The sequence below is a fragment of the Dendropsophus ebraccatus genome, chromosome 3 (genome assembly GCF_027789765.1).
Source record: "Dendropsophus ebraccatus isolate aDenEbr1 chromosome 3, aDenEbr1.pat, whole genome shotgun sequence".
NCBI lineage: Eukaryota > Metazoa > Chordata > Amphibia > Anura > Hylidae > Dendropsophus > Dendropsophus ebraccatus.
In genome coordinates this window covers 37518505-37534141 of record NC_091456.1, presented here as the reverse complement: position 1 = coordinate 37534141, position 15637 = coordinate 37518505, and the positions used below count along the sequence as shown (strand labels likewise).

General features: G+C 42.2%; 1 protein-coding gene across 1 annotated transcript in view; it reads right to left on the bottom strand.

Annotated features, from left to right (window-relative positions):
* Positions 1-15637, bottom strand: part of CABP7 (calcium binding protein 7) — a 75783-nt gene that overhangs the window by 41075 nt on the left and 19071 nt on the right. Inside the window, exon 2 of the mRNA XM_069964129.1 lies at positions 5420-5563. Coding sequence (XP_069820230.1) covers positions 5420-5563 — 144 coding nt within the window. The remainder of the gene's footprint in view (positions 1-5419; positions 5564-15637) is intronic.

The following is a 15637-nucleotide window of genomic DNA, read 5'->3' as shown; positions in this document are numbered from 1 at the left end:
CACGATTAACAATTTTGAATGAACAATGTTTTTTTTTATAACGATCAGCGTTTAGACGGAACGATACATCATACGGAAAAATCGTTATGCGATCGTTTAAGCCTATCTCACACATAGGTGAAATCGTTGAAGGACTGTTTACACGAAACGATCTGCGAATCTGCGAATTTTTTGCGAACGACCAACGATAATTTGAGAACTTGTTGAAAGATCTAAATGAACGATTTCTCGCTCGTCTTTTGATCGTTCGCTGAGTTTACACGTACGATTATCGTTCGAATTCGATTGTTATCGTGCAAAAACAAACGATCAATCGTTCCGTGTAAAAGGACCAGGACCATAAGTCCTGTTAGGCCAGCCTCCCTTTGTCAGATGACTCAGATTGCTCAGCTCTAATTGGCTGAGCAAGCTGTAAGCCATCTAACAGTTTTACAGAGTCAGTTAAACGTTACAGGAGACAAAGTGCATCATGGGAAAGACCAAATCAGGAAGTAAAGAAAAAATGAAGCCACCAACTGGAGCTTCAGGGACCTGCAAACAGTGGGAAATTCAAAAGGAGACAGACTCCTGAGGGATAGTAAGAGGGAAAACTTTGTTTATGATTGATTGTTTTTTTTTATCAGCGCCAGAGTACCCCTATTACACCAAATGATTATTCTTATTACTTATTATTATTATTACTTGGTTGATTACCGTCTGTTTTGGCCAATAACTGCTTGGTGTAATAACGCCTGTGAAAAGACCAGGATTAACCAACATGCACAATGTTGACTAAACATGGTCTTAAAACTGAATAATCCTGATCACGATAGCAACGGTCTGCTGCTTGTCGCTCCGTGTAATAGGAGTGGCGGCAGCACACCGGAACCCTCTTCAATGAGCCACCAGGACAGTCTAAAGATCCCCGATGCTCCATCGCTCCTCCCTGCTCAATGTGTGCATGTAATAGCACAGGCAGTTAGTGGGGAACAAGGAGTAAGCGAGTACTAAGCTAACAGGTTGGCGCTCGCTTCTTCTTCTACATCGCTACATGTAATATGGCCTTAGGAAACTGTTAGACCAACGTCGGATTGGTTTGGACTGTATAAAACATGCAAGCCTAAAAAAAATGCTTACCAAAATATCTATTAATGTCCAGGGGTATGTTGCTTGATATGAGGATTACCACGAACTATGTGGTGATAAGTAGTACCTAATTAGGTTGTCAAGCTGTTCCATTGACTCATATCCTCTATAGGGACAGCAAGGAAGCTGAAATATTTGATTTGCTGGGTCCCTAGTGATTTTCTTTTGCAGTCTAAGGCCAGGTTCACACTGTAAAAACAACGGCCGTATTTCATAACAACGGCTGTAGTTGTGCAAACAACAGCCGTTATTTCATAACAATGGCCGTAGTTGTGCAAACAACAGCCGTTATTTGTGAAACCTGGCCTAACAATGCAAAGGCTCTGCTAGGTCTAGATCAAAATAGATTTTTTCTAAAAAATCCTACAAGGTATACATAGACACAGCAAAGACAGTTAAAGGGGTATTCCACTTACACATAACTTTTCATTTGTTGCTGCCCATGGTGAGATTAACAATTAATTCCATACTTGTTATTCTCTAGTTTCCTTCTCCTAGTTCTGAGCTGCTGCTTTCTGCTGGAGACACAAAAATCTGTGTGACCTTTTCTCTCAATCTCCCTCTCCTACCCCCTATCAAGATGGCTCAAGTAAACAAGTCCCTATCTGCAACTTTGTAACAACATTGTAAGGCTGGAAGATTAATCACAGTTAGTTCATCAGGCAACTCGGAAGGGAAGGGAAGGAGGGGGAAACAGAGAGAAAAGCTTGCACACTGTTCTTGTGTCTTCAGCAGAAAGCTTTCCGCGGCTGTCCACTCAAAGAATTGACATGTCGACAAGCTGATTTTACTCCTTGTGAACTGCCAATAAGATAATTATTTATTCTGCTTGGTATGTTGCACCTGTACACCCCATCTATTTAGGTTGTGCATACTTGTTCTACAGATATTTTACCTGGTTCTGCCATAGAAACATTCACATTACCCACTTTGAAACTTATCTGAGCTGAAGCTAGGCTCCCGCTAGGATTTATCTCTGTGAGTGATCTAGAATGATTGAAATTTTGACAGCAAATTGGAATCAGCATCCATAAATTTTACATTAATTTATATAGCTATTTCCATAGCAATAAAAGAAAAAGATAATCTAAGGGATCATGCACAGCAACAAACTGCTCTATACAACTTGTAGGACTTGTCAAATTAAAATATTTTTCAAATACATTCATTTCGCTAACTTGTCCCCTTCTCCTGATATGCTACTGTTTTCTTCCCATTGTTGACAGCTCATTGTCTAGGTTACAGACCACCACTCTGCTCTAAAAACAGTGGTCTGGCTGCTGCATATATAAGATCTGCTTCATATGAATAACTTAAGTTAAGGGACCACTGTATATACTACTTGTCTTCCTGGAATAAACAAGTTCTGTTTTGATACTGCAAGGTGTAAGTGTGGTTCTTCCATTCACGATAATACTTTTAACTTGTAATATGGAGCAGGCAATCAATATAACAGCACCCCCTAGAGTGCATCCAAAACGGTTGCATATGTCAACAAAACCTCTGGTAACTATTAGGTCCGTAAATTAAGTTGTTCTATGAAATAAAGTATCTTACTTGATGCTGTGGTTAATGACTAGAGACTAGAGATTCATTCGAATATAGTGTTTGCGCGATTATCCGACTACTCTAAAGCACTCAATACTCAAACGAGTATTGTGTGCTGCTCAGGTGCTTGGTGAAAAAAAAAAGATTGTTGAAAGGCTGCTGAGAAGCCCTTCGATAAGCTTTAGGGTGCCAGCATCCTCAAGTATTTACCCAGGTGCCCTCCACCCAGCAGTGCGAAGGGTACCTGGTTAATCTGAAAGTAACAGTCTGGCCCCCAGGGTGTTAAGTTATACTTACAATAGTAAGGATTGAGGATCGCGTCTATTGCATTATAGCTGCAGCTTCCTAACAGTATATTAACTTAAAACAGAATATTTTTATTTCAGTTTTGCTTTTGCAAATGAAAAATACCAAAATTAGAATGAAAATATGCTGTGTTAAGATAGTAAACTGTAAAAAGGTGGTGGCTTTAATGCAATAGACCCTTTCCCATGGTTCCGATAAGCTCTGCCCCCATCTGTGTAATGGGGGTCAGTCAGCTTCCCAGCATCCTGTGTAATGGGGGTCAGTCAGCTTCCCAGCATCCTGTGTAATGGGGGTCAGTCAGCTTCCCAGCATCCTGTGTAATGGGGGTCAGTCAGCTTCCCAGCATCCTGTGTAATGGGGGTCAGTCAGCTTCCCAGCATCCTGTGTAATGGGGGTCAGTCAGCTTCCCAGCATCCTGTGTAATGGAGTCACTCAGCTTCCCTGGCATCCTGTATAATGGAGTCACTCAGCATCCCTGGCATCCTGTATAATGGAGTCACTCAGCATCCCTGGCATCCTGTATAATGGAGTCACTCAGCATCCCTGGCATCCTGTATAATGGGGGTCACTCAGCTTCCCTGGCATCCTCTATAATAGGGTCTCTCAGCTTCCCTGGCATCCTCTATAATGGGGTCTCTCAGCTTCACTCAGCGTCTTAAAGCAGCCCGCTCCCCGCAGGTGTCTCAGAGCCGCCCAAACCAGCAGAGACCAGCTACCCCTCACCCCCCACCCCAGGGCACAGCGTCTCAGAGCTGCCGAAGGGAGGACAGCACCATATCACCGGGACAGGTGAGTATGTTGGGGGGCCCCATACATTTTTTTGCTATGGGGCCCCATGAATCCTAGTTATGCCCCTGTAGAATACCCTTAATAAGGTGTATTAGGTCAGAGTGCCTAGGGCAGCACAAACGGGTACACAACCCACACTTTTCTCAGGTTTTCTCGCTCTCTAAGCTCCCACTTCCACTTCCTGTCAAGTCTGTGCCTGTGCTAATCCTTGTGCGCCCCTCGGCTAGTGCTGTGCAGCTGAGACAGCGTTGATATTCAGGGTTTTGTATGTATTGTGCAGTGCCCTGAACCCTGACTGAACACTGGTCTATCCCTCTTTAGATTGGTTCAGCCCCATCTGTCTTGCTTGTTGTGTTTCTGCAACCTCAGGGTTAATTCTGCTGCTGCTTCGTTAGTCTGACTGGCAGTTCTCCCTGCCAGTCAGGTTGTGTGTATCACAGCTGTGTGTTGAGGAATCAGAGGCCGGTCCAACCAGCTTCTGGACCAAACCTCTGTTCCCCTATATAGTGTGTGTATTGCCTATATTCCTGGCCAGTTATTGAGTTCTCTTTGTCTACTCTTTTCTGCTGTTTTTGCTATTGCTGTTTATCTGACCTTTGTCTGATATTCTGACTATCCTTTCTTGCTGCCTGCCTTGACCTTGCTGCTTTGACTTTTGACCATTCTCTGTTTTGTGATTTTGTACTTTTGCTGCCCACTGTTGCCGAATCGGATTGTCCACCCTGCTATATTGTTTGTTTTTCCTGTCTGTGTACCCACTTTATACCAGTACAGGGACTGTCTTCATGGTTGACCGCAGCCGGCTAGGGCTGACAGTGGCAAGTAAGTAGCGACAGTGGATGTGGACTAGTTCAGGACTCACTGCCCGTGTCTCTTGTCTGTATTGCCACTGTCCTGCCCATGACACTTCCTGTGTTTTGTCCTGATCTAGCTGCAACTAGAGATTAACCTAGCCTACAACAGGCAGTGGACAGCAGATTGCACAGGAGCGAGACACTTAGTGGCCAAGACCTTTTTCTGCAGTAATTTACAAATATGTGAGGAATCTCACTGGCTTTTAAATAGAGGGAAGTTAATTGAAGTGACAATACACATTTAGGGGAGGAGGCTGGCTTCCATCCTAATAATACAGTTATACATCATTTTAAATATTGCCTTTATTTTTGATATTACCAGTTTTTAACTTTTTATTTTAATGTAGAATAAAGTTATACATATACCATGTGCCATGAATGCTGGGACAGGGACCTAGTGACCCCACATATGCCAAAAGAGTGCTCTTTAGAGAAACATATGATGGTATGTATTTTTAACTGCATTTAATAACAGTAGTCGACTACAATATCTTAAAGAGGCATTCTGCAAAAAAGAAATACTGTACAATATTGGTTCACTATGCCAGAAATGTATAGAATATACAATGGATGTGTATAACTTGCACAATGCAAACATAGTGTAAGCAAAGCCTAAGAAATAAAAGGAAGTATAAAACAAACAGGTTGTAAAATAAACAAAAGATGATCTTTAAATGTGTAGAGAGCTGTGATCAGGCTGTGGAGACAGTGTACTGTGCTGGAGGATGGAATAAACTATACCTTAGGTGCACTGTAAAGTATACAGATTAAGCACAGATAATGCTCCCAGGCCTTACCATCCATATCTAGCCTCTGTATAATGACCTCCAGTTCCACTTCATTGGGCATGTACCCCAGAGACCTCATTGCTGTGCCCAGCTCCTGCTTTGAGATGAATCCATTTCCGTCTCGATCAAACACCTTGAAGGCTTCTCGAATCTCTGTGTAGACAGGCAAAAAAAAGGTTAACCATTTCCATCCTATTAGGCACCTTGAAGATTTTACGTTACACTGCTTGGATATTCCTGGCAGAAGTAGAAACTAATAGCTTAATGAAATTGCAATTTAAGAAAATACACATTAAACAGCCTTTAAATGTAACCACTATCTACATTATGGCTGAATGCCGTGTATTTCCTTGTAAGGAAAGCAGAGCCCGGTTGGAGCGTGCGCCGTAGAATTACTGACACCATCAGAAAAACTTTTGCCTTGGGGTAACTTTTTTCTCTTCTATGACATAACTGAGGGCATCCTGCAGATTGCCAAATCCACAGCATACCTATTATGTAGCAGGTTACACCCTGTGGCCTTAAAGGGACAAACTACTTGTGCCTGGATATGAATATGATCTGATTAATATCTTTGGAGAGTATGGATTTTTCCATATTTCCTTCCAGTAATTGTGTGCAGTCTTGTATTATTCCATATGCCAAAAACATACAAAAACAACCTGCAAAGTCTATTGGCTTGTCCACAGTACATATGTATTTCAGATGTTTATAATTAGATGGTAAGCTCTAGTAAAGCTGGCCATACATATACAGTAGCTGTCGACGGTACGTTTGGCAGAGAGCTATGTCTCTTGATCGCCCCTGGGATCTTGCTGCAGCTGCTGATTGGCTGGGTTGACCTGTGATGTCATGACCCCAAACCTGGAAGTGGTTGCACAGTGGGACATGAGCAGCATAAAACAGGTGGTGGCATGGGAGCCAGGGAGGTGAGTGTATGCTATTTTTTACAAACACTGATACACTTTCTGGTAGTGTTCATTTATGAAAGTTGCAGGCATTTCTGTGACTTCATCATCCTAAAGAAACTTACAGAAAACCATGTGTGCTATGGAATGAAGCTCCTGTCCATAGGTGGAGTCTAATGGAGGGGCATGTGGCTTATGCATCAGTCTGCCTGCAGGGTGACGTAGTATAGTCACATGCCCCTCTATAGGACACCATCTATGGAGAGGCTCTCCGTTTTGCCACGCACAATGTCGAGGGACCAGCAGGAGGACAGAGCTGCATAACGCAGAGTTCCTATGTAGGAAAGGCACTGTATATCAGTAACTGATACGGTGTTTATCTAAAATTGACTAAAGGTGGCCAACCCCTTAAGGTGCCAATACACCTCAAGGCCCTTTTACACAATGCAATTATTGGCTGTATTCAGCCGATATCGGCAGTTACAGACGATAATCGTTTTGTGTAATAGTAGACAACAATCAGCCAACATGCACGACGTCGGCTGATCGTTGTCTTTCAACATGTTGAAAGCTCAATGATGAGGACAGCAGCGATATACTGTGGTCGCTCCATGCAAAACGAGTGGCGGCAGCAGACCACCGCTATCTACTATGGGCTGCCTGGATGATCTAGTGATCACCCAGGCAGCTACCCCCCCCCCTTCCGTAGCTCCCCGAGGCCCCCCGTCTCTTACCTGCTTACTGCCAACGTGTGTAATAGCGCCAACGGCGAGCGGGGGAACGAAGAGCAAGCGAGCACAGACCTGACAGGTCGGCACTTGTTTGCTCCTCTGAATCGCCCCGTGTAATACTGGCTTTAGACTATAGTGACTGAACCAACCAACTTTGGCAGGTTTGGACTATCTAAGGTGTATGTCGGCCCCCTGACTCTCCTCCAATCCTCCAACAGATGATGTCTGAGAACAGAAAGGTCAGGTGTGTTTAATTTTTAGTATCTGACTCTATGGTTTTGGGAGATGAGCTGGCACCATGTGTCACATTTATCACAGCTATACCAGACCTGAACAATACCTCCATACCAGACCTGATCATACCCCTCCTTCCCCCACTGCTAAAAGTCACCAGATTTACTGGCAAGTCTGACCGGGAGGTGGGAGACAAAAAAAAATTAAAACGGGTGCCTCGTGGTAAATACGGCCCTGGCTATAGGCTGTATCCATCCATGTTTTCTAGGCAGCTTTAGGGCTACATTCACATTCTTCAGCCACCAGTAATCAAATACAGAGTTCGGATTAACCCAAGCGTGCTTGAGGTTCGCTCATCTATAATGGTCACCTTTACGAATGACTGTTTCATAGATGTAGGCACATTGTAGTCCATATTGGCTGTTATAGTTGTTCAAGTTTCCCATACATAAACGATTGTTGTTAAATTTCACCCGATGTGCATCGGGGAAAAGATGAGTGGTTTGCCCAAAAATCTGTTCCTTTTTCCCTACATACACCTTTCTTGTCTAATGGGTGGGAAGAGGGGAACAGAAAGGTGGGAAGGAGGTGTGGCCTCCTCCCGAACTTGATTTATCATAGACAGATGTAAATCATGGACAAACATCTACACCAGCGGATATCTGTAACTGTTGTATGGCTGCAGGCTCAGATTCCCTGGATTTAAGTACCTATTACATGGGCTGATCAGCAATTGCTTGCTCCTCGTTCCCTGCTCTCTGACGGTGCTATTACATGTGCTGACAGCAATCGTAGAGAAGGGGGAGCTGCAGGAGGGGCTCCCCAGATGACCTGAATGATCTGAGGAGCCCATAGGAGATGGCGGCAGTCTGCTGTCCGCTGCCCCTGACGGCCAGCGGACTGTAGCTATCATTCTAGTTTTTCCAACATGTTGAAACACAAGGATCTGGCGACATTGTGCACGACGGCTGATCATTGCCTTTTAACACTCGCTATTACACCAAGCGATTATCGGTCAATAATCTCTTGGTGTAATAGGGCCTTTACTTAGAGGCGCATGCTTTTCAGTAAGTTTGGCATGGGGGCGGTGCTTTATGTCAAACGCCGTACTTTTACACTGGTCTTGATGAATGCCCCCAATGTGCAATCTTAGATCCTTATATCTACCAATTTAAAAACAACAAGAGGGAAATAATGAGAACTGTCTAATAGCCCATAGAAACCAATCAGAGCCTATATTATTTCATTTTAACAGAACAGTGTAAGAAATGAAAGCTGAGCTCTGATTGGTTGCTAAAAAAAGAAAATTCTTCTGATAATCTCCCCCACATTCTTCAGCTCTGAAGTTTTTAAAAACTAGTCCCAGAAAAACATTGGGATAACACATACTAAGACATTAAAAAAACAACAATTTGAAACTGTATAGATTTCTTTTTATCTCCCAGCTGTGATAGAGTTGTAAACATCTGTCTAGTGTAGTTTTTCAGTAGGAATAAAGCCTTACATTCACAGGTTTGAGTCATGTTCTGTTTATCTTGTAATGCTTAATCATGTGAAGTGTTCCAATCTCAGATGTAATGTGCCATTACTTCAATGTTTACTGCAAAAATATCTTTACTTTAATGTATGACTCTTCAGTATATTACATTAGTCATGAAAAAAAAACATTTACATATTAGTGAAAGGCGACCGATAATGAATGGTTTTGACCTGCAAACTACTTCCAGTGGTCAGTCCCTGCCTGCAACATGGGGAGTCAAGGTCTGTAAAATTTTATTGTTGTTAGGCTTTGTTGTTTTGTTGTTTATTGTTGTTCACACAACGTAAAAAAAAAGAGACAAGGCGTCTGCTTTTTCTATTTTAACCCCTTCAACACAGAGCCCTTTGATGCACACAAGTCCGGGTCAAATTAATGCAATGTTCCTCCCCGCCTTCAAAGAGCCATAGCGCTTTTATTTTCCACCTACAGGGCTGGTTGCGGTGTAATTTTTTGCGCCGTGATCTCTAGATTTCATTAATATCATATTGTAACAAAAAAATTTTAATTGCTCTTAATTTTTTTTGTGATATATCATTTAATAAAATCAGCAATCCTGGTGCGTTTTTTTTTTTTGTTTCCGCTTACGCCGTTCACCATGCGGGAACAATAATGTTATATGTTAATAGAACGGACAATTCCGCACGCTACGATATGTAATATGTTTATTTATTTATATTTTTATTTTTATAGTGGGCAAGGGGGTCTTTTAAACTTTTAGTGGGAGGGGGTTTATAAGGGTTTTTTTTTAATACTTTTCAAAACTTTTTTATTACACTTTTTTTTTTTTCAACACTTTTATTTACTGTAAAATAAGCAATCATTAGATTGCATATACTAGTGAGAGCAGACTCTATACATGGATCGCCGGACCGACAGGACGGAGGTAAGGAGCTCTCCCCCGCCTGTCGGCACATGCGATCGGTCCCGATCACTCAGTGACAGATGCTTGATCTGTCACTGAGCACCTTAAACGCCGTGATCGCTGCATTTAAGGGGTTTACTAATAAATTCAATCGACTTTTCAATTAAAGACACATCCAAAAGGCAATAAGTAAACTCAAACCAGAATAATGTACCAACAGCCATCGCTGCACTGACGGGTGACCAAACAGCGAAATGATGGACGTCATTTTTTCTTTTCAAAAACGGAGAGGAAAAAAGTTGTGTGAACATAGCCCATTTGTGTCTTTAATTTCCTTTTTTTTATAGTCTTGATAAGTATAAAAACTTCTACAGTGGTACCTCGGTTTAAGAGTAAATCGGATTAAGAGCGTTTTGCAAGTAGAGCTCACAGTTTTTCAAAATGGTAACTTGGCTTCAGAGCAATGCTTTTGATTAAGAGCTCCCTGTACTGGGTAGGAACGGGAGTGGGGGAGGGGCATGGCCTGCAAAGCGTGGTCTACAGCCCTGTACTCTGACCCATGAAGTCTCTTTCACCTTCCAAATCATGGCAGATCTGTCAGCCCTTGTGTTTCCCATCCGCTTCATTCCTCCTATAATGTGCCTGCACTCACATTCAGCTATGCACACTGCTGCTATAATGTGCTTGCACTTACACTCAGCCATTCACACTGCTGCATAGAAAAGTTTGTCACTTACTTCTTGATTGGTCCATGCTGAGCACACACCCCTTCCCCATTGCTGTCATGTGACCACACAGACCTCTGACAGCAGCCCTGTTTCTCTATTCTAGCCTGTTGTACTACGCAACTGCATTATGGGGATCTGTATCTGCATTCTGTATCTACAAACTGCTGCTGTTTTTTCAGGTTTATGCACTTACTATACATTTTACTCCACATGCTGATTGCTATACTGTGCAGTAACTTATATGACATAGTCGCCATTTTCTCATTGTTTGTTTCATTAGTTTTACACATTATTCAGAATAAAAAATCATTATTTTTGGGTTGTGAAACCAATTGTCTGCATTTCAGTGATTTCTTATGGGAAAATTTGCTTTAGTTTAAGAGCGGATTTGGATTACAAACGCGGCCCTGGAATGAATTAAGCTCGTAATCCAAGGCACCACTGTACTTAAAATAGATGCTAAAACATATTATTGCTATATGCCATCTTTTCCATTGAAATACATTGTTAGGCTATATTCACACAACGATTTTCAAACGATTTTGAGTACCAAATAACAGCCGTTATTTAAAGGGGTAGTGCGGCGCTAAACAATTATTAACTAAATAACACACATTACAAAGTTATACAACTTTGTAATGTATGTTATGTTCGTGAATCGCCCCCTTCCCCGTGTTTCCCCCCACCCACACCAGACCCGGAAGTGTAGTGCTCTATACATACCTGCCTCTTGCCGACCCCCGTCCGCCATCTTGTACCAATGATGTCATCTTCGGACGGACGGCCGAACCGCTCCGACCGTCCCTAGTGCCGGCCGCCCTCTGCCGTGTCATCAGCTACTCAGCCGCGATTGGCTGAGCATAACTGTGCTCAGCCAATCGCGGCTGAGCAGCTGATGACGCGTGCTGTGTCATCAGCTGCTCAGCCGTAATTGGCTAAGCATAACTGTGCTCAGCCAATCGCGGCTGAGAAGCTGATGAAGCGGCAGAGGGCGGCCGGCACTAGGGATGGTCGGAGCGGTTCGGCCGTCCGTCCGAAGATGACATCATTGGTACAAGATGGCGGACAGGGGTCGGCAAGAGGCAGGTATGTATAGAGCACTACACTTCTGGGTCTGGTGTGGGTGGGGGGAAACACGGGGAAGGGGGCGATTCACGAACATAACATACATTACAAAGTTGTATAACTTTGTAATGTGTGTTATTTAGTTAATAATTGTTTAGTGCCGCACTACCCCTTTAACATACTCTGGCGACCAACATTGCAATGACTATAACTATAATGACTGAGCATTAAAAAGGAATAAAATGGAAACACATTCTGTTGTCTACATTGCATCATAGATATCATTGTTAACAAGTTTCTATGCTTTTTAGGTGTATGTATGGCTATGTTCACACAACGTACTATTTTTGAAAATAAGTTTGAGCGCCCATTGTTTTCCATTGACGTGCAATGATATACATTGAATTCAATGGAACAGCGGCCATTGTTTTTACACAATGCATCGAACAAAGGCCGTTATTTGGCACTTAAAACAATGGCGGTTGTTCAATACACTGTGTGCATTGACTTCAATGCATATCATTGCAGTATGAAAAGAACAGAATTTGTTTTAATGGAAAACAACGGCCATTTAAAAAAAAACAAAAAAAAACAGCACGTTGTGTGAACATAGCCTAAATGTGTACAAAAAAATGTAAATAAAAAAACAAAAACGCAGTATGAACCTAGCCTTACTGCGTGTCCATTTGTATGCATGCGTTATTGAGTTGAACATGAGATGCGCAGGTGAATGAACCTCAATGACACATCTTCCCTGACAGCTGTATCAAGGACAAAGGATATGAGTTCTGTTTGAAAATATATCGACCTCCAATACATACAACACACGAACAGGATTGTTCATCCATTCTATCTGATAGGAACGTTCCTCATTTTATATGCAGCTCGGCCCTTTCATTTTGTGACTGCTGTTATTCATTGATAAGTATATGCTTATATTGATTTACAAATATAGGAACATACAGCAAAGAGAGCCATAAACCATGACATATTCAGTCATTTATAAGCCTTCAGGGGCATCGAACGCTTTTCATCTTTTATGGCTTGATTCAATTTACGGGGGATTTTTCTGATGATACGAGTTAATAGGTCTCATTGAATATTATAACTTGGGTTGCAGAGGATTGCGATTACTCGAGAACGTTGAAAATCCACATTTAAAGTGATCAGTAAGGAGACGGATTATCTGCAGAGGTGACGCCTCTGACAAGACCTAGGGAACCGAGATCACTACTTGTATCCATAGCATGCGGAATAAAAAATCAAGAACTGCGAAGGGAAGCGACTGAAATGCTGCCTGAATTATGTAACAAAATTGTTGGAAGAAAAAAAAAAATCAGGAAAGTCTAAAGGAGGGAGAAGAGAGGAAGGAGGAGGAGGAGGAAAAGAGTAGTGGGGGATGTGATAAACCGTGGGGTCATGATTATAACCCTTCATTATTCGCACTGCGCTTCCAACATGTACAAATATACTGCAGTGTTGCAAAATCATATTAGAAGCCACCATCTAGGCTGTATGTGAAGCACCTGGAGATGAAATATATTCACTGCAGTCACATGATGAGCGGCAGCAGCGCACATTACTGTACACATCATTTCATCCCACACTCTTCTCTTCAAACGCAAAGTTTTTTAAGATGTTGACTGCCGTCCACATACACGGTTAGGCAAACGCTGCTGTCACATCCATCACAGGAGGCACAGCGCACAGAACCATAGCCATCTAATATAAACGTCCCCCCTCATGCAGGCAGAGTGTGCTCTATGCCATATAAACACCTCCACACTAAATACACACACGCCGACTCCATCCACAGTCAAATCACAACACCTAATACACAGACACACACACACAGGCTCCATGTGGATTTATCTGCTCCGGTGTCGCTATGACACTGCTTCTCCTCATGTGTAGCTCTCATTGAAAGCTCTGCAGGCGCTGTTTATACTGGGCGAATTATACATACATCCGCAAAGAAACACGCTTCGTCTCCTCCACATTTTTTTTTACACAGGCAATGCATACACACACACACATACACCGCAGTCTCCAGGTCTCCTCAGCTTACTCCTTTATGCCTTGTGTTTGAACAAATTGAATTCCTCACAGAAACCTGAGAGGAATTTTAATGGGGGAGAGACAATGACACCCAATATGTGGACGCGGGCACCTACCAAGTTCACACCTGCTCCGTACTAAATCACTTACAGCATCGTTTATATATCCATCAGAAACGGCAACACTTTAATCAGGGACTTTGAAGTCATCTATCTTTATAGCAAGCTCTTTTGTACTTGGCAGAGAAAATACATAGTCCTTCCACCGATATACTAATGTCTCTGGTGTTTGACCAGCGCTTTTCTACCACAGTCTTTATTTTTTAAGTCCCTGTTCACACCACATTTTAGGTACAGTTTTTTTTTTAACATTAGAAACAAGGTACCTGTCACACTGTGAAAACACAGTCCAATTTTCAGGCAGTATGTTATAGAGCAGAAGGTGCTAAGCAGATTGATATATAGTATTATGGGAAAAGTTCCAGGTTAACTTGTCATTTGTTATTCATGGCAATCTCTGCTTATTATCAACTAAACAGTCATGTGAATGGTCATACTTAATGAATGACAGCTCCTTCTATAGAGACACGTTTACAGATAGCTGTCAATCACCGAGTAGGACCGCCCACTTGACTACTAGCCCAGAATAATCAGAGAAATAACATGATTAAGTAGTATATTATAGAGAATTTTTTCATATAAAATTATATACCAATCTGCTCAGTTCCTCCTGCTCTGTAACATTCTGCCTGCATTTTCAGCATGAAAGATTCCCTTTAAAATAGGATGCAGCAGGATGTCTATCCTGTTGAATCCAGTTCTTTTATTTTACAAAAAAAACAGATCCATAAGGATCTTGTTCTTAACCAGAATAGAAAAAAAAAAGATTATTTTTATGTTCTGGTGCATCCTGATTTCATGTAATATCCCCCCCTTTAAAAAACATCAGGGTATTCCAACAGGCTGCAGAATAACAAGGCTATCTTTGACACTGTCAAAGGTGAGGCAGGCTAAGCTCACATCATGGTAAACTTAGCCCTCCTCACCTTTTTGGCAGGGTCAAAGACGGTCTGCATCTGCCGCATGCCTATTATCTGGCGACTTTTCCATGGACTCACCCTGTTCGTGGCCTTGAAGGGACAAAATGCTTAACATACTTGAGCTTTAGATATGAAAATGACTAGATCAATATCTGCAGACCTTGAATACCTTCCGATTTTCCTCCAGTGACTGTGTGCGGCCCGGTTTCCGTCTACACGCCAAAACATACTGAAAAGACTATTAGCTTGTCCACGGTACATATGTATGGTATGTCAGAGGAATAAAAATAGGAATGTAAGATCAGACACTGATATATTTCTGCAGTTTATTTCTCCCTTTGGGTATAATCACATGTGGCAGATTTATTCCCATTTATCTGAATGGGTTATGCAGACATTTATGTGCTTTCTCATGAAGCGGCCCCATGTAGGATTCTGTAACATGACAGTATGAACATGTAGTGTTTAAAATGTATATTGTTATTATGTTAGATTATATTTCTTTATAGTATACTGTATATCTGCTTTTGTGTTCTAGCACATAATATGGTGTTTTTTACTAAATTGATTGTACAGATTAACCCCTTGATTTCTTACAATTTCGTCACTTTCTTCTGAAGTAACGCTCCCCTTAATCTATACATTTTTATATGATTTGAAGATTCGATATTTGTTATTGTAACAGTAAAATAGGTATTTCCAACATGAAAATTTGGAGTTTTTTTTGTTCCTGGGTCTTCAACCTACACGTCCTGAATCTGTCCATTTATATATAGTATATATTTAGTATTAAAGGAGAAGTCCGGGATTTTGAAAATCAGGCAGCCGAGGGGGGGGGGGGGGGGGGGTAATTGATCAGGAGTAGGTACTTACCTCTCCCTGTGCCTGCGGTAAGCAGCGGGACCCCTGCTGGGCTCACGGATCTCCGGGGGGTACACATCACGACCCGGCTGACGGACTGGCCACTACAGTTACTGATTGGCTGAGCGGCCAGTCCATCAACCAGGACAGGCATTTACCCCCCGAGTCATGACGTCATCACAACTCGGGGGGAAAATGACT